The 26,313-nt window shown below is 41.0% G+C and overlaps 1 protein-coding gene across 2 annotated transcripts in view; it reads right to left on the reverse strand.

Moving 5' to 3' along the window:
- Nucleotides 1-26,313, reverse strand: part of THSD4 (thrombospondin type 1 domain containing 4) — a 571,330-nt gene that overhangs the window by 83,232 nt on the left and 461,785 nt on the right. For both annotated transcript variants that reach the window (XM_060097078.1, XM_060097079.1), the window contains one exon: nucleotides 12,266-12,470. In XM_060097078.1, coding sequence (XP_059953061.1) covers nucleotides 12,266-12,470 — 205 coding nt within the window. The remainder of the gene's footprint in view (nucleotides 1-12,265; nucleotides 12,471-26,313) is intronic.

Here is a 26,313-nt window from a genome sequence, read left to right on the forward strand (position 1 = left end):
TACGAGTAACACACGACCCCAGTACCATAAGTGAGGCCTCGTGATCAAGGTGGGCTAAGGATGCCTGAGCATAGACCCCCAAAATGGCTTCAGGAGAGCCAAGGCCTGCCTTGATTTCTGTATCCCCACTACTCATCCCAGTTGCTGGCACCTGGAGGGTACTCGAGGGAAGGAATGTCTAAGTCTGGACTGTTTGTCTTCAAGGAGTACACAGACAAATTACAATAGATAAATTACAATAAAATAAAATATGGTGAGTGCCAAACTGGAGATATGATCAAAGTCCTATGGGAGTCCAAAGGAAAAATCTCTCTTTGCTTTTCCTTTTATCTTCTGTCTTTTATTGTTCTGCCATGTATTAAGAAAGCAAGCAAGGACTACAGATTCCAGAAAGGCAGCTGTTTTAAGGTGTAGGAAGGTGTTCTAAGCTGGAACTTCTGTTGACGGGGCTGTAACCCAGGGGCCCACAACCAACAGACCGAGTGAAAGATTGAAGGTAAAATAAAGGAGAGGGCTTGGATTTGGGAACTAAGAATTCAGAGTGAGCTGACAAACACAAACTTAATGGTAGATAGAACAGTCATTCCAATAGCACCTTAGACATTTATTATTATCATTAAGACACCACTCTGAAATAAGTGACCCATGAAACTTTAGCACCAAAAAAGATCTTAGTGATCGCATTGGCCAGGGTTTCTCATCTCAGTACTAATGACACTTGGGGCTGGATAATTCTTTGCTGCGGGGCTATCCTGTGCATTGTAGGATGCTTAGCACCAGCCCTGGCCTCTACTCACCAGATGTCAGTAGCAACCCCTAACCTTACCCAAGTTGTAACAATCAAAGATGTCTCCAGATATTGCCACATGAATGGGTATCAGGGTGGGGGGCAAAATAGTCCCCAGTTGAGACCCACTGTATAATGAAATGGCCTTTTACCCTGAAAGGACACTGGAATCACCTAGGAGCTTAAAAAATCCTGATACCCAAACCGTGCCCCAGATCTATTAAAACTGCAGGCGGGAGAAGGCATGGGCATATTTCAAATAGACCTCAAATATTATACCTCCTGTGATTCCATTGTGCAGCCAGGGTGAGAACCAGTAACCCAGGGAGATTAAGGAACTAACAGTTACTGAGTACCTCTAAGATGCTGGGTATTTTACATACATCTCATTTGAAGTCAAAGGCTCAATGAAATTAGAACTATTTCTCTCTTTTACCTATGAGGAAACGGAATCTCAGAAACATTAACAAACTTGTCCAAAAGCATCCCAGTCAGAAATGGTAGTTTTGCAAAGGGCGATTTCAATGGGCAATGCTGGACTGAATGGAAGACAAATCAAGAAGTGGAGGTGACATAGGAACCAGAGCAGAGAAATGTCACTCGAAGCACTGGATGCAGTCTGAGGTGGAGGTGGAAGGAGTAAATACGTGATTATAAGTGTGTACCACAAAGAAGCCATTTTCTTCTCTTTTTATTGGAGTATAGTTGATTTACAATGTCGTGTTAGTTTCAGGTGTACAGCACAGTGATTCAGGTATATATCTATTCATTTTCAGATTCTTTTCCCTTATAGGTTATCAAGAATATTGAGTAAAGTTCTCTGTGCTAAACAATAAGTCCTTGTTGTTTATCTATTTTAGATACAGTAGTGTGTATCTGTTAATCCCAAACTCTTACTTTATCCCTCCCCCCACCTTTCCCCTTTGGTAACCGTAAGTTTGTTTTCTATGCCTGTGGGTTTAAAAGAAACCATTTTCTGATTAGAATGAGGTCATCACAGGGGAGATGCTGAACACATGTGTTCACTTGTGTTTCTTTCTTTGTTCTGCTGGGAAGAAGGAATTACTCCTAGAGAGACAGTTGGTGGGTGGTGGGGCATAAGGACACATAACTAGAGCAATTAAGTTAAATCAGGTAGGCTTTTGATGTCTAAGAAGGAAGGTACAAATTTTTTTTTTTTTTTTTTTTTTTTTTTTTGCGGTACGCGGGCCTCTCACTGTTGTGGCCTCTCCCGTTAAGGAGCACAGGCTCCGGACGCGCAGGCCCAGCGGCCATGGCTCACGGGCCCAGCCGCTCCGCAGCATGTGGGATCTTCCTGGACCGGGGCACAAACCCGTGTCCCCTGCATCGGCAGGCGGACTCTCAACCACTGCGCCACCAGGGAAGTCCAAAAGGTACAAATTTTTACACTTGAGCCAGCATAATCCTAGAGGCTTCTGGCAATGGGTGGAAGAGAAGGCTGTTTTCTATTTAGCCATTACAAGGAAAAGTAGAGTTTTGTTAAGCAGTCATTGATAAATATTGGAACCTTGAGATAAGAAAGGGAAACTATGAATTAAGCCCTTGCCATGCTAGAAGCTTTATGTTTATTATCCTATTGAATCCTTGCATACCTCTAGGAGGTAGTGGTTTTGTATCTACTCCGTGTTGCCACTTGCCCATACACACTCAGAGGAAACTTCTAAGACAGCAGACTGACAGCATACTGAGGTCTGTTCCATTTTAAGGAAAGGTAAGTGTCTTAGTCTGTTTGGGTCACTAGAGCAATATATCACTGACTGGGTGGCTTGTAAACAATAGAAATTTATCTCTCACAGTTTTGGGGGCTGGGAAGTATAAGATAAAGGTGTTGGTAGGTTCAGTGACTGATGAGAGCCTACTTCCTAGATGATTCTTTCCCCTGTAACCTCACATGGCAGAAAGGGGTCAGGGATCTCTCTGGGGACTCTTTTATAAGGGCACTAATTCCATTCATGAAGGTTCTGCCCTCATGACCTAATCATCTCCCAAAGGCCTTACCTCCCAACACCACCACCTTGGAGGTTTCAACAAATGAATCTGGGAAGGATGTGAGTATTCAGTCTACTGTAGTAACTGAAGGAAACCACTTAATATACCTATAATAAACAAATATTCATTAACTTTATAAATGTAAATTGACAACTAAGGATAATCAGTCACTGGAGCAAAAACAAAAACAAGGGCAAATTACAATAAAAATTCTTAAAAGTTAGTTATGTAAAGAAAATTCCTTACTTTGATAAGAGGTATCTATCAGAATCTTCAGCAAACATCTATAAGAAGCATTCCCATTGTCAGAAACATGATAAAGAAGTCCACTATCAGTATGATTATTCCAAAAATTTTTAGAGGTCTGAGTCTTTAAGTGCAACACCATATAAAAGAAATAGGAGGTAGAATACTTCAAGGGAAGATAACATTAATATTATCTACAGATATCATGATTTTCCACCTAGAAAATCCACATTAAATAACTGAAAAACAATTCTATTAGAATTGTTAAAAGCGTCTAGCAAGGTGTACAGGTACAAAATAAATAAGTAAACTGATTTAATATGCATTAGCACGAGTAATTGGAAATATAATGGAATAAAAATCTTATCCCATATTAGGAAAAACTATAGCATAAACCTAATAAAACATAAGTAAAGTCTAGGTAAAGACATTTTATTAAAGAACATAAAACAAGGAGATATACTATGCTCTGGATTCAAATAAGTCAATATTGTGAAGACAATTTTTTCTTCTTCAAATTAGTCCGTAAGTTTATTACACTTTCAATTAAAATCTCAACAGAAGTTTTATAGATTTTGACAAATTGATTTGTAAAGTGTATGTAGAACAAATGTACAAGAAGACCCAAGAAAATTTAGGAAAAACAAAGCATTTGGGAGGAGTCAGAGAGTTGACCTACAAAAACTTAAAACATATGAAATTACAGTAATGAAAAAAATGGTACTAAAGGAAGAAGAGACAGATAGATCAACAGACCTGAACTGAGAATTCACAGGTATATCTACAGATATTTAAATTTAATATATGGTAGAGGTGTCATTTCAAATTAGTGAGGGAAATTTAATAAGCAGTATTGGGACAATAATGTCTATCTATTAGGAAAAAGACAGATCCCTACCTCACACTGCACACAAAAATTAATTCCAGATGGATTAAATGTTTAAATATAAAAAGAGATTATAAAAGTAATAGGAGAAAATATTAGAGAATAATTTTATAATGTTGGAGGTGGGTAGCTCTTCCTATGTAAGACAAAATCCACTAGCCATAAAAAGATGATTGATAGATTTGACTAAAAAAAGACTAAAATTTTCTCCACAGAACAATAGATATCATAAGCAGAGTTGAAACACAAGATAAAGACGAATAAACATACACAAAGAGAACGGTTATTATTCATAACATATATAAGTTCTTAAAATCAGCAAGAAAACTACAAACACAATTCATAGCAAATTCATAGAAGGAGTACAAATAACAAAAATGAGTGGTCAGGGAAATGTAAATTAAAAAGCTATACTAAAAATTAGGTACATTCATAATATTTAGTGTTGGTAAAGGTGTGGAGAAATGGTTCTTTCATGAACTTTTGGTGGGGGTATAAATGGGTACAACCAAATGTGGAGAGGAATTTTGCTTTATCTTTCAGAATTTTAAGTGTTCATTCCATTTGACCTATAATTTCTATTTCTAGGAGTCTATCCTATAGAAATATTTATGTAAGTATGAAAGGATACATGTATTAGGATATTCATGGAAGCACTACTTGTTAAAGAACCATTCTTCAAGTTTTCTTCTCCAAGAATTTGCTGTTTCTTCTAGAAACATCTTTTTCAGTTATTTATCTTGGGTTTTCTCTTTCAGTCTTTTAAAAAATATCTAGTGATCCTTGGTTGTACATTCATGTTATTTTCAATCATCCATTGATATTTAAGACAAACGTGGTGGGAAGGCTGCTTGAGAACTCCGTACACATTGGCTGAGCTTATTAACAGGCCAAGTTCTAGGAGATGGGGTACCAGTCACTCAGCAGCTCCTTCTTCCAATTCCAGAATGAATACTGAGGTCTTGGAGCACCAATCCTCTCACCCACACCCTTTTGAATGAGGAAGTCAGTGCCAGCATTCTGAATGTGTGTGTGTGGGCTGCCTGCTCACATACACGTTTGTTCACTGTTTCCCTGTTTTTCAGCTCCATTCTCCCCTCCCACCTTCCATTTTACCTGCTGTCCCCCAGACTCACAGGCTCATGGGGCTCTGCATGCAGGTCAATCCCCCTTTATCACAGTCCCCTCTGCTACCTAGGCTGTGATTTCCTTTGCTCTATTAGTGAAATTTCTTTCACCTACTCTTGAGAATTTGTTCCAGAAATTTGTTAAAATCATGTAATAGATGCCCCCCCCCATTTTTTTGGTGGTTGTAGGTTATACCTTCTCTTATTCCTTTAGTGTCATTTTGATGGAACCTTGGGAGGAAGGGAAGAAAAACTCATGTATGCAGTCTGCCATCTTGAACGACAAATCGAAAGTATTATTTGCAATATTAGAAAACTGGAGCCAGTCTCAATATTCCTCAGTAGGAAAATGCTTAAATAAATTAAGTTACATCTGTTGTATGGAATATTCTTTATTCAAAAATAATGAATTAGCTTATTATATGCATTGCTATGAAAAGTTATCATGATATAACATTAAAATAAAGGAGCACATTGCAGAAAGTGTATATAGTAACATGGATTTTAGAAAATATATATTTATTTGTATTTCCACAAAGGACTGGAGGGTATACACTGATGTGTTAAGAGCGGTCCTTTATATCCATCTTTACACTTGAAACCGGTGGATCACGTGTGAGGTTGGCATGGAAAAAGAATTTCATCTTTTTTGCTCTATATCACCTGTATTGTTCAAATTTTTTACAATGCATGTGACTAAATCTTTGGAATTAATCATCATACAAATGTGAGGCATCATATTATTTAAATACTCTAGTCTTTCCCACATAGAAAGCTGCTCAACTAACAAATTAAAGGCTTGCAAATTACAGATGATCCATGATACTTGATTTTTAAAATGCTGACCACTACTTTCATTGTTTAAAACTTTTAAGAAAACGTGCTTAAAAGTAAAGGTATTGCCAGTTTATTTTAATTTTTTTTTAAAAAATATTTATTTATTTATTTTTGGCTGTGTTGGGTCTTTGTTGCTGCACGTGGGCTTTCTCTAGTTGTGGCGAGCGGGGGCTACTCTTCGTTGCGGTGTGCGGGCTTCTCATTGTGGTGCCTTCTCCTGTTGTGGAGCACGGGCTCTGAGCATGCGGGCTTCAGTAGTTGTGGCATGCGGGGTCCGTAGCTGTGGCTCTCGGACTCTAGAGCGCAGGCTCAGTAATTGCGGCTCACGGGCTCAGTTGCTCCGCAGCACGTGAGATCTTCCTGGACCAGGGCTTGAACCCATGTCCCCTGCATTGGCAGGCGGATTCTTAACCATTGCGCCACTAGGGAAGTCTGCCAGTTTATTTTTAAAAGTTTATAAATCTTCAAAAACAAAAAAAATCCCTTCTAAGTCTAAAGCTCTATGACAGTGTAAACATGTTGGCAGGTAGAACATGTCCTGTAGAATCAATTTTTGCTTGGTATGCTTTTATGTCTGATTTCTTAACTGTTATATAATGACATTAGTAAATTGAGCTGGCTGAACTATGCCAAACTTTGATATTTCAGCTAAAATAATTTCACAACATCTTATTAAGGAAGAGGCAAGTAATATAAAATGTCAATCATTTTAATAAAATTAGATTTAACTTTTTATTTCCAAAGAGCAGCGTTCAGAATAATTCAAGTGGAAAAGGAGACTACATAGTTTACAATAGATACACTGGTTCCAAAGTATTTTCCATGAAAAAAAAAGATCTAGGAATCTATAATCTACCAGCTAGTCTATATTTTGGAGCATGTGAAAAATTCAAATAAACACTGAAAAGTGGAGCTCATTTCTGCAGAACTTCATTGGTTTCCAACCTAAAATGAGACAGATAAACATCTTATCTCCTGAAATCTGTGTATCATTAAATGTCGTGATTTCTTCAGCTTTGCTCAGAGAAATAGTAAGCATCACGAGGTGCTGAGCTGGCCTGTCTTCCCAGCTACGCATGGGCCAGAACCTCTTGTGAGTTATGGCAGGGCCAGGGCCAGAACTCAGGCTTTTAGAATCTGAGTCCAGCAGGTCCAGTTCTTGATGGCCAAACCCAAGAAAGCCATAAACTCAAGAGTCAGGTCGAATGCTCCATCGCTATTTACATATTAGCCAAGGCTTTTGGTATATATGCCTCTTTCTTCTGTGAAGGTTTTGATTTTTTTAAATTGAAATATAGTTGATTTACAATATTATATGTTTCACATGTTCAACATACTGATTCAATATTTTTATAGATTATACTCCATTTAAAGTTATTATAAAATATTGGCTATATTCCCTGTGCTGTACAATATATCTTTGTTGCTTTTTTATTTTATACATAGTAGTTTGTATCTCTTGATCCCATACCCCTATCTTGCCCCTCCCCCTTCCCTCTCCCCATTGGTAACCACTAGTTTGTTCTCTATATCTGTAAGTCTGTTTCTGTTTTGTTACATTCATTCATTTTTTTAAATTGGCGTATAATTGCTTTACAATGTTGTGTTAGTTTCTGCTGTACAATAAAGTGAATCAGCTATATGTATACATATATCCCCTGCCTCTTGGACCTCCCTCCCCCACCATCCCACCCATCTAGATAATCACAGAACATCAAACTGAGCTCCCTGCGCTATATAGCAGGTTCCCACTAGCTATCTATTTTACACATGGTAGTGTATTTATGTCAAACCTAATCTTCCATTTCATCCCACCCTCCCCATCACCCCTGTGCCCACATGTCCGTTCTCTACGTCTGCGTTTCTATTCCTGCCCTGCAAATAGGTTCATCTGAACCACTTTTCTAGATTCCACATATATTTGTTTCATTTTTTAGGTTCCACCTATAAGTGATAACACACAGTCTTTGTCTTTCTCTGTCTGACTTATTTCACTAAGCATAATACCCTCCCATTCCATGTTGTTGCAAATTGCAAGATTTTATTCTTTTTTTTATGGCTGAGTAATATCTAATTTTTTGTACCACATGTTCTTTATCCATTCATCTGCTGATGGACATTTAGGTTGCTTCCATATCTTGGCTACTGTAAGTAATGCTGCTGTGAACATTAGGGTGCATATAACTTTTAGTATTAGTGTTTTCCTCTTCTTCCGATATATACCCAGGAGTAGGATTGCTGGATCATATGGTAACTCTATTTTTAGTTTTTTGAGGACCCTCCATACTGTTTTCCACAGTGGCTGCATCAATTTACATTCCCATCAACAGTGTAGGAGGATTCCTTTTTCTTCATATCTTTGCAAAAATTTGTTATTTGTGGTCTTTTTGATGATAACCATTTTGACAGGTGTGAGGTGATAACTCATTGTGGTTTTGATTTGCATTTCTCTGATGATTAGTAATGTTGAGTATCTTTTCATGTGTCTTTTGGCCATCTCTATGTCTTCTCCATGACATTTTTCACAGAACTAGAACAAATACTCCTAAAATTTATGTAGAACCACAAAAGACCAAGAATAGCCAAACCAATCTTGAGGAAAAAAAAAAAAAGCTGGAGGCATCACACTCTTTGACTTCAGATTATACTATAAAACTACAGTCATCAAAACAGTTTGGTACTGGCACAAGAACAGACACATAGATCAATGGAACAGAAAAGAGAGCAGAGAAATAAACCCATACACTTATGGTCAATTAATCTATGACAAAGGAGACAAGAATATACAATGGGAAAAAGATAGTCTCTTCAATAAATGGTGCTGGAAAAACTGGGCAGCTATGTAAAAGAATGAAACTAGAACATTTTCTCACCATATACAAAAGTAAAGTCAAAATGGATTAAAGACCTAAATGTAGGACCTAAATGTTTCCTAGAAGAAAACATAGGCAGAACACTCTTTGACACATATTGTAGCAATATATTTTTGAATCTGTCTCCTAAGGCAAAGGAAAAAAAAAGCAAAAATAAACAAATGGGACCTAATTAAACTTAAAAGTTTTTGCACAGGAAAGGAAACCATCAACAAAACAAAATGACAACCTATTGAATGGGAGAAAATATTTGCAAATGATATGACCAATAAGGGGTTAATATCCAAAATATATAAATAGCTCATACAACTCAATATCAGAAAAACCAAACAACCCAATTAAAAATAGGCAAAAGGCCTGAACAGATATTTTTCCAAAGTTTTTGATTTTTAAATTTCAATTTTCACATACTAACTCAATAATTGCATCTTTAGTAAATAACTCCAGATCTTTTTTGAACCAAGCAAAGTAAAGAATGTCCATTTTTAAAAGTCAGAAGACCATGCATGTAAAAACATTTGGAGACTAAAGTACTACACATGTAGCATGACTATTATTATTAACTAAGTGAATAGCCTAGAATAAGTCATTTAAATATTGTGGGTTTTAAAAAAACCTTTAAAAATGAGGTGATTAAACCACCTTCTCCAGCACTAATAATATAAGTCCTTCTGTTTTCATAGAAATCTACTTTCTATCTCTATCAAGTTTGGAGAGTCAGTCATTTTAACAATTCCAAGTATTTCACAAGGCAAATTTGATTTTTATTACTAATAACCCACAGGTCATTCAGGAAAACAATAGGGCAACTGAAAAAACTTGTTAAAGGTGTGCATTTTTTAAAAGCAATGATACACATTTGAACTATTCATTTCCTCTACATTGTGTATTATGCAGAACAAAATGTACACAGACAGCCAAATCAGTTTTGTGCATCAAGTCAAATTTTTGTACAAAATACAGTTTACATAGCCAGAAATCACAAGGTAAGAAAACCAAAACTTTTATCATGACCTGGAAGATTGTGGAGAACCCTATTACATACCTCTTTGAAAAATGTTTCAAGAAAAGAAAAAAAAGAAAGAAAAATGTTTCAATGTTTGAAAATGTATAATGTGAAATACAGTCATTGGAAAGTTCAAAAATAGCTTGATAGACCTGTGCTCTAATAGCTTACACATAATCTCAAACAATTGCATGCAGTTTAACTTTGAACATATATAGATTTCCCAGAACAGGAAATTTCATAGGATTAAGTGGAATAGGGGAAGAGAACACCTGTGATGAGAAAAAGACCATCCCATCCACCGTGCGCTTTAAAAGAATGAATTTTATGGTAGGCGAATTAAATCTCAATAATAGAAGGAAAGAAAGGGAAAAAAAAAGAGCCTTCTGGGTGATGCTACATCCCAAGTGATGCTTAAGTGCCCTAAACAGGAGGCCCTGTTCATCACCTCTGGAAACTCCTTTCACTCTCGCCTGTTCTTCTATCTCTACTCTCCCCACTCTGGCCGCATGGCATCACGTCATACTGCCATGGACTCTGGATTTCTCATGCACCCCACTGGTCACTGGGCATAAGAAGTTGAACATGATTTTCTGAATCACCCTTCCATTGATTCTGGGTACTTCCATTCTCCTCTGCCTCCTCTTCATCTCTTTTAGGGAATTTCAGGGAATTAGGGAATTTGTATTCCATGAAGCTTTGAAATACTGACAAGCTCTCTGAGACAAAAGAAAGAGACTGAACATTTGTCAACTGCTAATAAGTGCCAGGGGCTCGGTGGGGTCCTGAATATCTGTTATCCTATGGATTCTCATGAATACTTATAAGGTCCAGATTCTTATTCCCATATTCTAGATGAAAACACTGAGGCTCTGAGAGCAGTTTCCACTCAGACGTCTGGTGGGTAATCACCCAGATTATCTATTTTACCTTCGGAAGGCACAGCTTAAAAGCCACTTACTGAATAGAACTATTTCGAGCCAGGGAAATTACTAAAAACTACGCAAAGCTCACAAAAAGTGGCATTGTTTGCTGGTGCATTTGAACACAATCATACATAAAGCAATCCCTCAAAGAACATTTTCCATTCTAGGAACAGGATGTTTATGAAGATTTGCTCTTTTAATACTACAAAAGGAAGGAAGCGAAAAGACCTTTTTTTATGCAAATAAAAATAACACACAAACAACTCGGGGGAAACTAGCCTTATTGCCACTTTGGTGGCTCCTGGGTTTTCCAGAGCAAATGTAATAGCTTTCCACTTTAATTGGGTTTGTTTCAGAGTCCCATCTGCCATCCCTTCCTCCTCCCACCAATAAAACCAAGTGAAGCTAATTTTGGATGCATTTGCCCAGACAAAGATGGAAGAGCTTCAGAATCTAGAGTTCTTGGGTTATCTTCTGGGATGATCCTGGTACTCGAATTTATAAAATTAATGATCTCTTCAGCTACTGCAACCATTGACTGCTGCATGGCCAATGGTGTACCAGAACTGCTCATGGATGTTACGTCTTGGTAGACTACCATGCTTGGAGATAGACTGCCTGGCTTTGAATCCCAGCTCCACCTCTTCCTTGCTGTGTGACCTTGTCAAGTTACATAATCGCCCTGTGCCTGTCTCCTTATGTATGAAATGGTGAGGGGAATAGCTCCCATCTCCTAGGGTTGTTGGGAGGGTTCAATGATTTAATACCTGTAAAGCACCAAGAACAGTGCCTAGTATATAGTCTGTGCTACTTAAATTTCTGTTAAATAAATGATCAAAAAAATAAACATGTATATTGCTGTTCGTTAAATGTTTTTAAGAAATTGCTTTCCTTATGCTATTTGTTAACTGATTTGTCCATGTTTACATGAATTAGAACTGCTAAAAGTTAACTTGCAGGATCTGATTTGCTTTGCATAAAATCAGCCAGAAACAGAGAAGGAAGAATCAACAAAGATCTCCTTTTGTGGGAAAATGGGTTAAAAATGGTCTCCCAATATTGATGATATTGCCCAAAATGATCGCTGACGGGTTCTGCAGCTGTTCCAAAGACACACACATACTGTTGCCCCAGGCTGATGAAGCAGAAAGAAGAGAAAAATGGCTTTTGCTTTAGACCTCCGCAGAGTGAGAGTCCAGACAGGATCATCAACTGCCCCTGTCCCCCTTAAATTCCAACAGAAAAAAGACTGGCAGATCTCTTGCCATTTCAAAGAGCCTCCCCTATTTCAGAGAAACATTTAGGCCATTCCTGATTTCATAGCCTTGTTTCTCTTGGAAGGAAGAAAGACTGGTTTAAATATGTAGATATTAAACATTTCCTTGCAAGAAGGACTTTTTTACTTTCTCCATATCATTTCAAGGGGAGGCCAGGTAGTGCTTTGGCATTCCCCAGTGGCACCTTCTACAGGTCCAAGGACCTCTGGACACTGCCGTGTCACAGTCGTGGAAGGAATAAATCATCTTGTAGGGACAGCTGGTTTCCTCTGGAAAAAGATCAAGCTTACCCAAATAGTTGTTGCTCTTGTACATCTCGGTGATGTTGATTTTTGTGGCTCCTTGAGGAATCTCAACAACTCGGTGGTAGCCCAGGCTGGTGAGGGCATGCTTAAACACACCCGACACAACCTGACAGCCCGTGTTATCGCCTCCGCACACCCCGCATTTGTCCACGACTTTGTCGGAGCCTAGGTAGTCATCACAGCCAATGCTCTGCAAAGAGGTGGAAAACAAGAGACTCTTGTAGCATATGTCAGGAGCATCCCAGGGAGGAAGGGGAGAGGGGACGACTGAAGATCCGTTGGTGGGTCTCGACCTGAACTTCCTCCTGTCCCCATCCAGATCCTGTAGATAAGCAAGTTCATTCTTCCCTTCGCTCAACAGATTTCCACTGAGCACCTACTCTGGGCAAGGAACTTCTTTCCTAGGTTAGGTGTGAAATGTACGTTCTAGGGGCGAGGTGGAAGCCACATCAGTAAACAAGTAAGTAAAACAAGCACACTTGGTAATCAGGAGAAAAATAACACAGAGAAAATACATAAGGAGGGTGTGGGGACTGGACATTTATTAAACAGGTTGGACAGTGAAGTTGTCCTGAAAATTCATCCCCCTGTTGGAAGTCTTTTGGGACATAAAACTGGGGTTTGTCTTCAAGTCTTCTGTCCTAAATGACAGATGATACAAACACTTAGCCAAGTACCCCCAACAGTAGTGTTCTCAGGCCCTGTTTCTTAGGAAATTAAATCAAATTGGTTGAGATCTGGGTCCCCACTGGTCACTGTGACTCTGAAAAGCTGAGCAGTTGGGACTTTTGCTTGGTTCGTCTAAAGCATTTTTCCCAGGGCAGAAGGGTACAGGGAAGCAAGGACCAGAAACATCAGCAAACTGGATGATATGCATCTAAATAACGGGATACATCAGAGTTTAAAGGAACTCTGACCTTCCTGCGTTTCCTCCCCAATGAATCTTCTCATTATTCATCCCAAGATCTTTTTGCTTTATCTTCCCCCTCCCTATTCATGTGTTTCTTAGGCAATTTAACCTCAGGACCGAATGGAATGGTCTTCACAGAATCCTTTTCCACGTCTGCAGCTGAGTCCATAGGACTCACATTCGTGTATCCTGAATTTAAAGTTGGGACGTATGGTCTGAACAGAGAAGATTCTGTCCCACTTCTGTTGGCAGAGAGAAGTGAGCTGATTATAGTTCGGACAATGAAATATCGGGATGACAGGATTATTTCACTGGGTTACGGGGATAGGAAATGATACTTGAAATCAGTTTTACAACTTGAGACACATGTCTGCTGAATCAGAGGTTTGTGTTGGTTCTGGAATTGTAAGAGCAATCGTCAGACCCCACCTCAGGGGCAAAGTGTTCAGCAAACCATTCGAAGTTCACTTTTGATTGTGTCAAACAATCCTGGGTCTTTTCACGTGGGTCCTACAGGCCAAATCCTACAGGCAGAGTCAGATCAAAAGGTGTTCATTCTTTCCCCTCCCACTTCATGTTTGACTGACATCTTTCTGCAGGCACTGTACATCTGCATTATTATTTCCATATTCCTGAGTGCACATGAGTCCATCAACAATAAGTGGTCTCTCTTCACAAATAGCTTCTCTGTAAAACATTATTTCTGACAATAACAGAACATCATCTCAACATGTTCCTCCACATCCAATTAGCCTTTCAAAGTGCCATGTTTGCTATGAATTTCTCCTCCCTCAAATATTTCTTGCCCTTGCCCTTGCCCTGTGCACGTTTTAGCAGAAAAATAAGGAAAACGCTTTCTGTGCATAGTTTCTAGCCCGCACCCCTGCTCCGGGTTCTCCTTTGCTTTGAAACAAACAAACAAAAAGGCCACCCTCAGCAGAAGTTTGGGAAAGTAGATCCCACGTTGCTAAAGAAAGATTCTAACTGAATGGAGATGCCTCTGATTCTCACTGAAAGGGAAGATGAACAGAAAAGCTAGCAGCACTGACACACTGGCCTGTCTAGCAAAATCTTAACTTCTTCCCTCCCCCGCTGCATGATCCGTTCTTGCTACCCCTGGCCTCAACTTAACCCAGATGGAGCTCATTCCCTTGGGGCACTCCCGGTAAAGGCAACAATGTGTACCGAGGCACAGAAGTAGGAAAGAACACTGAGGAAGTAGGAGAGCATGCTCATAGCCAGACATGGTTGAAGTATAGGTTTGTTGCTAAGGATGAAAGGAGGCTGGAGAATTTAGCTGAATCCATTAAGGATCTTGTTTGCCAGGGTGAAGAAGCGGAATTTTATTCTATCATATCAACAACCACTGAAGAAGGTGGGGGCCATCCTCAGATTTATTTTTCAGGTAATAACTTTAGCTGCAGTGAGGAGTGGGTCTTAGAGAGGGGAGAGCAGGCAGTCCAGTGAGTCTTTCTCTTGTTAAGGGGGTGTATGGGATGACCTACTAGAGAATGGACTTGAGGATATGAGGAGGGGGAAGGGTAAGCTGTGACAAAGCGAGAGAGAGGCATGGACAAATAGACACTACCAAACGTTAAGGTAGATAGCTAGTGGGAAGCAGCTGCATAGCACAGGGAGATCAGCTCAGTGCTTTGTGACCGCCTGGAGGGGTGGGATAGGGAGGGTGGGAGGGAGGGAGACGCAAGAGGGAAGAGATATGGGAACATATGTATATGTATAACTGATTCACTTTGTTATAAAGCAGAAACTAACACACCACTGTAAAGCAATTATACTCCAATAAAGATGTAAAAAAAAAAAAAAAAAAAAAAAAGAACCTCCGAAGACAGGGACTGACTTTGCATGTATCCTCAGCCCACAGCCCAGTTAGTATGGGATGATCACAAGGGAATTACACAGACGTGGATTGCTTCAGACAACCACACACGCAGACAAAACACCATTTTATCTTGGAAGTAGACACTATATTAAAATGCGCTGCACATTCCAATGGATCCCACACCAGATTTCCTGCACTCAGGATGAATCTAGACAATGGGGAGGGAGGGCTGCAGCAGTTTTTCCTGGTAGATGTCTAAGAGCCTGGAGGTTGGCTTCAGCACAAGTGATGCCAAGAACTGAAGGTAACATCCTGCCTCCTCAAAGCCCATCTCTGTGGACTCTGAGCACCCAGGGTTCACTCCTTAAGAGAGAAGTCAGAACGAGGAGTGTGTGAACCTTCCTTGAGGGGTGACAAGAGGCTAACAGAGCACCCTTCTAGTGTTCTAGTGCCTAGCCAGGGTCTTCGAGAGGCTCAGTTGCTATGGAGTTGCTAAATGTCCCACATGCAGTTCGCAAAGCAGGAGGGACAACCCCATAACGCGAACTGGGCAGATGACGTGCTTTCAAGGCCTTTATTTTTAGCACTGAGGGCACAGGTACATTACATATCTGACAACTGTCCCTTCTCTTGCATGGGGCTATTATGAAGATCAGATGATATAATGAGGGAAAATCTGGACTTGGAGTCCAGGCAGGGCATGGCTAAGGAAGTGACCTTTGGGCTAGAATCTGAAGCACAGGAAGGATCAACCATGGCAAGATCCAAACATGTAAACACACATTTTATCACTACTGTTGTTGAGTGACTGCACTGGGCGAAATCTGGGAAATCCCAGGCTGACTCTGACATGGGTCCTGATTATGGGAATTTGAATCTAAGTGGGGCGATTAGACACACATGCAGAAAATCACTTGCTATTAGGCAACGAGGAGTCCCTGCATTCCCTATGTCATGCTGGGCCAGATCAATTCTCTTTTAGAAAGCTGATAATTGACAATGGGGTGCATAAGTCTGGAGAATGTGGCAAGATCCCAGTCTGAACTAGGGGAATGGTGATGGCATGAAGAGGATTTGAAAGATGCTTAGGAAGCAAAATGGACAGGCCTTTGGGAGGTAGAAGGGAACTCAAATCATTGTCTTCCTCCTCCCCCGCCTCAGCATCATCAAACCTAACATTTACAGTCTTTGTCATATTCCAGGTCCTCTGAATATGTAGTTTTCTCATTTAATCTTAAAAGCGATCTGTGCTACTGCTGAAAAACTAGGAAACTAAGACTTAAGAGAGAGGTTAGGTAACTGGCTCAAGGCTATGCTGCTAATAAGAGGTGGGGCTGGATTTGAACACAAATCCCATGCTTGTAACCATTATGCAAAAACTGACCCCCTCCAAAGGATCAGAGGTCACACTGAGGGTTCTAGCTTTGTCGAAGGAGTGGATGGTGGCTGTGACCTACGTGCAGAGGAGCACGTTCAAGGCACTGTGACTATAGTGACTGTGAGAGCTTGGTCCAGAAGTGACTCTGGCATTCTCCTTTTCCAGCATTTTGAAGCACCAAGCACATTTTGTATCTCTCTCACGTTGACTGTTTTACCATTATACACACAGTAAGTGAATACATATTTTAGCTCATCTTCCCATCACGTTACTGCCACATAACTTTCTTACTGTTGTAACTTTTAATTTTGAGATAGTTTAAGACTCACAAGAAGTTACAAAAACAGTACAGAGCATTTCAGTGACCCATCACCCAGGCTCCTCCAATGACAGTATCTCACATTAGCACAGCATGTTGTCAAAACCATGCATATCATGGACATCAGTATAACATATTAACTCAAGGATAAACCTTATTTGGATTTTGCCATTTTTTACCTGCACTTTTTCTTGGTGTATAGGTCTACACAATTTTATCACATATATAGATTCATGTGCTTTGTTGCTTTCTTTAATGCAGCTGGTATTCTCCTCTAAAACATGGAGGTATAAGTTGATAAGTGGAGTTGACGTCATTTAGCAGGAAAAGCAGTTCGGCATGAGGGAAAGAATGTTGCACTGGGAATCAGGAAACCTGGAGCATAGTCCTGGCTCAGTCCCTGACTTATGTGTGATGCTGGGTGGCTTGCTTCTCTCTGGGCTTGGTGCTGAAAACATTTCCACCACCATCCAGATCTTTCAGGGGACAGTGCTCAGAAATGAATCTGACCTGAATTCTGGTTTGCATATCAGAAGTCTGGTCAATTGGTCTCTGATGGAGTTGACTTAATAGTGCTGGTCTGTGTCTCTAAGCTCTTTCAGAGGCACCACCAAAGTGCCATCAGTGGGCCCTTAAGGTGACACTGCTGGCCTGGGTCACGTGCTGGCTCTGCCACTTAGGAGTGCTGCATCTTTGGACCTGTCGTCAATCAGCCATTCTGAGCCTCAGTTGATCTGTGGCTGGGGCGGTACCTCATAGCACTATTGGGAGCATCAGATGAGGTAAACACGGAAGGCATTTAGCAGGATGCTGGATAGGGTGGCTTCTCAGGCAACTCTGGGTTTATCATTGTCTTCATAGACTTGGTTTCAGCTGGAATCTATCCATTTTAAAGTAAATCCCACCCTTATATAAGTGTTCAGACTCACTCTTATTTCTATAGCACTTTCTATTACTTCTCAGTTGCAGATATTCTCTTCTTCATTTGGAGAAATTCAGAAAAGTGTGAAAGGCTAAGAAAAGGCCAAGTTCTCCATAAAGGTAAGACAGCTGACATGGCTCCTTTGCACCCTGACTGCTCCAATAGCATTGAGTGAAAAAGGACAGAACAAACATCTGGTCCCTGGCCCCCGATCTGTATTTCATCTCTCTCTCTTTTTTTTTCGCTCACCATGTACTGTCGTTCAAAAGAGATATTTCTTGTTGTTACAAAGGCAATTGGACAACTATCATATATTCTTATACTCTTCCAGTGACTTTTGCAACATGTTGTAGGAAAATTTTATATGTTGTAAGCCATCACAGGAGAAATTGCTCAAGAATTGCCTCCAATTGTATGCCAAAATTAACCTAAATGAAATTTCCTGTGGGAAATGAGCAAGCTGGATGACATATTTGGTGGTGAAGTTCACAGGGAGGAGACCTCTGTACATCGTGGCAGGGTAGGCTGGTGCCAGGCGTGCAGATAGTGGAGCTTCTGATTCCCTAATGGGAAGCAGATGTTTCTGTGTGTGCTCAGTAAACACATCAGATAGGGTAAACTCAACTGGTTGGCTTGATGACACTGACAGGTAAAACAACGTGCCTTAATAACCATGCTTTCCCAACAGTGTGGGAGAACGTTATTATTAAAATGATCAGTTGCTAACACCAATTTACTTACATTTACGGTGAGCTAATTCGTGGAAATACATATGGATGCCAAAACTTTTACTCATGACACCCTGTTGAAAGAAATCTTTTGCCTATGATAAATATCTCCCTCTTATTACGGTCAGGAATGTAGATCAATACCACCTTCCTGGAAAGCTATTTAGCTATATATACTGTCTGACCCAGGAATCCTTCTAGGAATTTACACTAAGGAAATTATAAGAAATGAGGCCAACAATTTCTCTATGAAGGAGCTCATCACAGTATTATTATTAATGAAAAAATGGAAACATCCTAAATGTCCAACATAGGGAAATAGTTAAACAATATACAGAAATCCTCTGGGAAACACTGGAGGGGTCTTTTTCCAGTTGTTTTTCTCATGAAAATCTTCTAGCACTTGTGCCAGCACGATTGACCCTCAATATAGTTTGGTAAATGTTTCCTGAGGAGCCTGTACTATGTGCCAGTACGGTGTTAGGCAGGGGAGACATGAAGGTAAAACCAACACGGTTCCTACTTATGGTCTAAATCAGGGGTCAGCAAACTACTGCCCACAGGCCATATCTGGCCCATCACCTGTTTTTATAAATAAAGATTTATTGGAACACAAACATGTCCATTACTTACAGTTTACTTACTGTCCAGAGCTGCTTTTGTGTTATAACAGCAGAGTTGAGTAGTTGCAACAGAGACAGTATGGCCCACAAAGCCTAAAATACTTATGATTTGGTGATTTACAGAAAAAAAAAAAAAGCCAACCCCTGGTTTAAATCAAAAGGCAGACACTAGCAGCCGCATAGCACAGGGAGATCAGCTCAGTGCTTTGTGACCACCTAGAGGGGTGGGATAGGGAGGGTGGGAGGGAGGGAGACGCAAGAGGGAAGAGATATGGGAACATACGTCTATGTATAATTGATTCACTTTGTTATAAAGCAGAAACGAACACACCATCGTAAAGCAATTATACTCCAATAAAGATGTTAAAAAAAAAAAAAAAAAGGCAGACACGATGCCATCTTTCAATATGGCATGTGTATGTTCAGAGGGAGGCATGCAGAGCCCTGCACAGACAAGGCCGAGGCTCAGGTTGAAGGCTCCAGTCTGCCCCTGACTGGCCCTCATCCCACTGCCCACTTGATTCGTCCCAATGTGTCTCAACTATAATACGGAAGGCAAAGAGTTACCTTCTACCTCAGTCGTTTTCTTCTTTTCCTTAAGCAGAAAGCACATACTTTTCAAACAAAACCTCATGAAGAAACAGAGAGAACTCCAATACGTAAAATGAGAAAAGCAGAACTGTTCTGGTTGAAGAGGGGCTGGCAGGGTTGGAAGCCCATGTCTCACCTTCCTGCTGGCTCTTCTTCCTCATGGCCACGGTTTCTCAACTGCGGCTCTAGTGCCAATTTGGCCTAGATAGTTCTTGGTTGTGGGGATTGTCTTCTGCATTGTAGGATGGTTAGCAGCACCCCTGGCTTCTACCCACTGGATGCCAGTAGCAACCCTCCTCCTCAGTATGACAAACAGAAATGTCTACAGACATCGCCAAATGTCCCTTTGGGAAAAAAACCACCCCTGGTTAAGAAGCACTGCTCTAGTTTATTCCACAGCTCACGGAACACCTAGGAGCACAGATCTCCTGGAAAAAAGCTTTAAAACAATGGCAATTTCCTAGAAGTGCAAAAACAGTCATCTGTAAGTGTCAGAAGCTAATGAGCACAGAATACTTAATTATCCAGTTTTAAAAAACACTTCCCCACTGTTATCAGGCTAGCCAGTAGCCTTCTAGAGCTCTTGAATCTTGCCTTTTGGCTGAACTTCAACATGAGCAGGGTTATGTACTGGGAAGAGCACAGTGCCTGACATATGGTAGGTGCATAGTAAGTGCTGAATGAAGTAGCAGCTGGTTGAGGAATCAAGAGATCAAAATTATAGGAACCAACTTGCTTCTTGAACTGGATCATCTCTAAGTCTCTTCTGGTGCTAAATTGTTTCTGGGGAAAAAAAAAAAGATACAGCCCTGATGTGAAGAATCCTGCCATGTCTAAAGTCAGAGGAATTTGCTTCATGTAGACAAAATTAAATTGGAAACAGGAATCAATGGGAAACAAACTGACAATGTCATTCATTTGGAGGGAAGAAATGGTCCATGAGATAAAAGGTATTTTGGCTTCCTTAAAGAAGGTAATTGTAAACTGGCAATCTGGTTTTAATCAAGCTTATGGCTGTCCCTTTTCAGTACCTCATCTTATTTCATTAGAGAATAGCACCTTATCAAGTGACTCCACTGGAAGAAAATGTTGGTGCTCTCCTAGGATAAAACTGGGTGAGAATCAACTACATGAGTGTTTACAGACCTGAGGGAAGTAGTCCTGAGAGGGAAACATTTGATATGCAGTGAGAGAATTACCAGCCCTATTCCCACTAGGGTTGTCTTTCCCTGGAGAGTAGGGGTATTCCAAACTCTAAAATTTCAGTGCTTCACTTTCATGATCTTCCTCCCTGATGGACTGAAATGGCGGGGGGGGGGGGCATGAATGAATTACAACAATGACAACTGCTCTATTATAAAAGTAAGGTGTCCATATTTCTGTAGAGAATAGTAGAAACCTCTGGACTTCCACTTTACTTTTAAAATGTAAGGCTGACTGGTAAATTCTCTGTTTAAACAGAATTCTGTTTAAAGTATTTGATCAGATTGTATCTTCACTCTGTAGGGCCTCAGGAGGGATGGGTCTGTGAGGAGCTGTGGTCTGGGCAGCCAAGGGGTCAGGATTAGGAAGTTTCTTGCAGAAAGGAGCAGAGAGATACTTGTCTACACTCTACAGGGCAAAGTTCTGGAAGCTAGATTACTAGCAAAAAGGCAATAGCGAGTTGGGCGGATGAACTGTGCTCTAGGATGGAGGCTGCTTGCACACTGGCCCAATTTACACAGCCTCCTGGGTGCAGACCGGGATCCACAGGTCCAATCAAAAGGCCCTTGGAGGACTGTGGGTGAATCCAGGGACCAGCAAAGAGGGAGGCTCATGCTTGTCCTTGACATTTCCTTGCCTCACAGCCTATCTCTAGACCTGCCTGTTTGCATTTTTCTCCACAAGATGGCACCTATAAGCCTTTGTAAAAGGGTACTCACATAAGCAACTAGTTTAGGGACATGAAACAGTGGTTAAACATTAAAAGGAATGATAGTCGAGAAACATAAGAAGGGTAGACTCAGAAATTCAGGGTGACTATATTTATTGTGCTCTTATGTGCAAGTTGCTGCCATGTTGTTAAGGTGTGATGTTCATTTCTCAAAATGTTTTTGTGGAGCATTTCAAAACGTGGGTGGGATATTCAGGCCTTTTATATCCAGAATGTTCAAGAAAGTGCTTAAAAAGCTGTGTGAGTTAAACTTTGGGGGCTACATGGGCTTTTTCGATGTCACTGGGTGATCTCTTCAGGGATGGTTGAGAAGGCTGGCTGGGTGGGTGGGTTAGTGGGTGAGGGGCAGGAGATGAGAAGAAAAGCTGGCTACCAAAGCACGAGGGCTCGAATCCCAAGACTCTTGAGTGGGAGAAGGGCACACTGAAATGCTGTTGTCGCAAGACGCTAGGCAGACACAGGCAGTGGGTTCCAGAGATGGAAGAGACTAGAGATTGAGAAGCACACAGACAACTACATTAAAATGGGCACAGAGGGATGGTGGCCTGGACCAGAGAGATGGAATTAGAACAGAGGGCAAGGGCACACCAACGTTAGGCTAGAGGAATGACCAATGGAGTGATGAAGGATGGTCTACTGAACGTGAAGTAAGGAAGACCTGGAGGTCCGTGGCTTTGGAATCTGGAAGATTAGTAGTGTTGCCTGTTTCAGGCAGAAGCTTTCCTAGGGAAGTAGGCCTTTGATGGAGTCATCTTAGAGCGAGGGTCTGAGTGTACATCTTGATTATCACTAATTCATTAAATTTAGTCATATTAATTCTCTCTTCCTCTTTCACTGGAACTTTCCTCTACAACACTAAACATTTTTTTAATTTTAGCTTTTTGGATAGGAATCCTTCCAAACTATATTTTTCACTCCTTTGTTTTGATTTTCGTTTTTAAAAATCAAGAATAATAAGCACTATTTGACCTTCTCTAGCCTCACTGCTACCCAAAGTGTGGTCCATGGACCAGAAGCATAGGCATCATCTGAGAGCTCGTTAGAAACCCTGGGGCCCACTGCAGGCTTAATGAATCGCAGTCTACATTTGAGTAGCGTCCTCAGGTGACTCCTGTGCTATCTGAGATTATCTGACTTTCTGGATCACTTTTTGTTTGCTCCAAGTTCTTTCTACTTTTCCCAAGTTGCCCAACCAATTCTCCCACCCGGTCAAAACAAAGACAACACAACACCATCACCCTCTAGGTTAAAAATTAAAAAGAAATAATGCCTTTGGGAAGCTTTTCTCTGTGATATTTTTAATAGGGATGGGATGGAGGCAAGACACACATTCCTAAACACAGTCTCTTGAGAATCCCAGTACTGGACAGCAGGAAGGGCTCTGGGAGACCAGCCCCTTGCTCCAGGGATGAAGAACAAAGTCTCAGGAGGGGAAGTGATTTCTCCAGGGTGGCAGAGAGAGGACTTCCTCTCTCTAGAGACTACAGGCTAGAGACTCCTTTTCATGATACTATGATGTCCCCCTGCTCCTTCTGAGGCAGGGTTTTAATGTTTCCTCACTTAAATGGTCTATGTTCCTTTCTTTCTTCTTCTTACGTCCCTGTAACCATGTGAAAAAGGTTTTGTCTACCAGCTAGCATAGCAACTCCTTTTGGAAAGCAAACTGTCTCTGTGAAAATACTTGGATAAACTGCATGGGCTGGGAGGTGGGACCCTGAGGCCTGGGGGTGAGCAAAAATCAAGGCAACAAGAGATAATGGCTAAACTGAGATATAGCTAAATAGGAGAAGAGTCTGGTTTTGCTTCCAGAGCTGGAGACAGAACAAAGGGACAGAAAAGAGAAGGAGGAGAGAAGTTATGAGATTGTGGAGGGTCAATGAGAAGCCCTGAGTGGCTGGGAGCACTGTTAACATTGACCTTGAATCTGAAGTGTGCTTGCTGTGATTTAAACCTCTCTTTGTTCTCAGACTTCCCAAGTCTTCACTGAAGACTTAACATAACATCTACGTTATGCCTATTTTCCTGCCTTTAAAGTTCCTGGTTTAGGTTCCTTTAACCCCTCTTCATTTCCATAATTGGAAATAAAAATTTCTCTTCTATGTTCCCACATCTTCATAAGTTTTTCTTCTAGACACAGGGATGCCCACCTAAGAGCATCCCTAGTGTATTCCTGCAGGTGACATCATCTTTCTGAGCCTTAGTTTCCTTCCGTGTAAAGCAAGGATATTAAAATATAGTTTCTCAAATCTGTTGTGAAGATTGAAAACATGCAGATGAAGGCACCTAGTTCAGAACTGGCTTGGACTTGGGGCTGGAAAAATGTTGGCATGCTTTCCTTCTCCTTGAGGCTGCACGTGCCTCCCTTCAATGACCTGTCCCTGGGCATGGCCATGGGAATCCTTACTCTCACACCAGGCACACACATTTCTACTCTAACAGAGGAGGTTGTTCTGTTTGCACTGTCCACAGAAACCCCACTTCTATTTACACACGATTCTCAAGTGGTGTTCCAAGCCAGGGTTGTAATGGCAAACTGCTATGATCTATTTGCATTTCAATACCATTCTGGGACAATGGGGATCAAGAATTCCAGAGATTTTCTTATAACTTTGTTACCTCTCTATTTTTTTTAAAAATGTGTGGGTTTGCTTGTTTTGTTAGTCTTTCCTGGTTTGTCTTAGAGACCAGTTATGGAAAGCCTCAGAGGTTGTAAAGAGGTTATGTTCATTTCAGAAACAGAGCAAGGGAAGCTGTGGGTGGAGCTCACAGCTCAGGCATGTTGAAGCGCTGTCTTAGATGGACTGTAGGTGGAAAACAGATGCAAATAGGGATTCAAGCAACTCCCAGGGATTCAGGCAGTAGGAAGCCCCACATATATATTTGATAGCTGTCCTGGGTAGAGTACTGGCCACGTGCTAGGCACCTCACATGTTATCCTGTTTAATTATCTTGACTATCCCTACTTTATCGAAGCTCACAGAAGATAAGTAATGTGTAACACAGAGGTGGTGATGGTGGGTTTGAATGAAGGGACTTCTGGCTCTTTCTCCTTTGCTACTGGCATAGTCCCTTAGCCCAGTGGAAATCTTTCTTTACCTTAAGAACAGAGCCTGGTAGATGGCCGACCAAGGGCTACATATACCGAGGGCTAGAATGTCCAAGAAATAAAATAAGGCTAATTCCCTCTTATTGTTCTATCTCTAGGGCTGCTCTCTGGCTTTTCCCAAGGCCCTTTCACGGGGTGCTACTTATGGTCTGAGGACTCCCACAAGGGCTGACTGAACTGTTTCTGCATCTCCTTCCTATAGCTTCTCTTTGTTTCTTGTTCCCCCCAAAGTCCCATGCTGTCTCTTTCCCCTCATGCAGCGCTCATTCCCCTAAGGGAGGGGACATCTACAACACCATCCTTTCTTTCATAACAAATTCATAGGTCCAAACTTATTTATTGAAATAGTAACTAGAGCTTTCTCATTTGTCTTGCTGGGAATGGAAACTGTTGTGCACCAAGCTGGGAAATATTTATGACTCAAGGAAAAACATCATTCCATGGGAGATATCATTACCCAATCCAAGAGCTTGCTCTTTAGGGCTAGACTGACCAAGAAATCAAATAAAGATAATTCCTTCTTATTCTCTCTCCTAACCATAGGTGCATCCAATGTGAATATTTATTTCATTAAGAAATAAAGGGGCTTCCCTGGTGGCGCAGTGGTTAAGAATCCCCCTGCTTGCCAATGCAGGGGACACAGGTTCGAGCCCTGGTCCGGGAAGATCCCACATGCCATGGAGCAACAAAGCCCATGCGCCATAACTACTGAGCCTGTGCTCTAGAGCCCGCGTGCCACAACTACTGAAGCCCGCACGCCTAGAGCCCGTGCTCCACAACAAAAGAAGCCACCACAATGAGAAGCCCGCACACCACAACAAAGAGTAGTCCCCGCTCGCTGCAACTAGAGAAAGCCTGCACACAGCAAGGAAGACCCAACACAGCCAAAAATAAATAAATAAAATTAAAAAAAAAAGAAAGACATTGTGTTGCATGCATGCTCAGAAGGAAGAAATTTGGCTGAAATATTTAAACACGAAGGCTCCTTCACGCTTCTTTTGAAGGATGTCTAAGAACAGGGTTATCTGTCAAACTCAATGTGTTCCATAACAATAATTCAGGTGGCAGCCAGATGAATAATTCTCACGCTTGCAGAAAATTTCCCTTCTTCTGCAACTTTAAACCTTCTTCTGCAACTTTAAACCAACTTTAAGGTAGGGCAATGGCAGATAGGATACCCACACATGGCCTCCAAGTGACTGCATTACCTATATGCACTTGTGTACATAAATATTTAGGGCATGCAAACCAGTTGGATAAACATTGATTCTTCACCATCTTTGGTGGAACCCTGAAATTCTTAATTTTCACCAGTCCCTTCTTTAAACAGATCATATTTATGAGCTTTTAAGTCATGCCCCCCAGATGTATAAGCATAAGAAAGGCTAATGTTGTGATTTCAGGTAATCTATCCTGCATGTGGCTGTGAAATTTATCTTCCCAAAATACTGTTGTCATCATGTCAGTCCTCTGGTTCAAAAGGCTTCCTGATGTCAGTTGTCACTTAAACAAGCTGATTATTTTCTCCTAGGCATTATGCCTATATTTAAGTTCCTGATTCCAGGTGGAAAGGAGTGCCTGGGGCTACAGGATCTCAAGAGTGAGCTTTACCCCAGGTGTGATAACTGAGTGAAAGTAGAAATTTTGAAAATGATCCAGCATCATTACACTTTGACAGCAAAA

The sequence above is a fragment of the Mesoplodon densirostris genome, chromosome 4 (genome assembly GCF_025265405.1).
Source record: "Mesoplodon densirostris isolate mMesDen1 chromosome 4, mMesDen1 primary haplotype, whole genome shotgun sequence".
Lineage (NCBI taxonomy): Eukaryota > Metazoa > Chordata > Mammalia > Artiodactyla > Ziphiidae > Mesoplodon > Mesoplodon densirostris.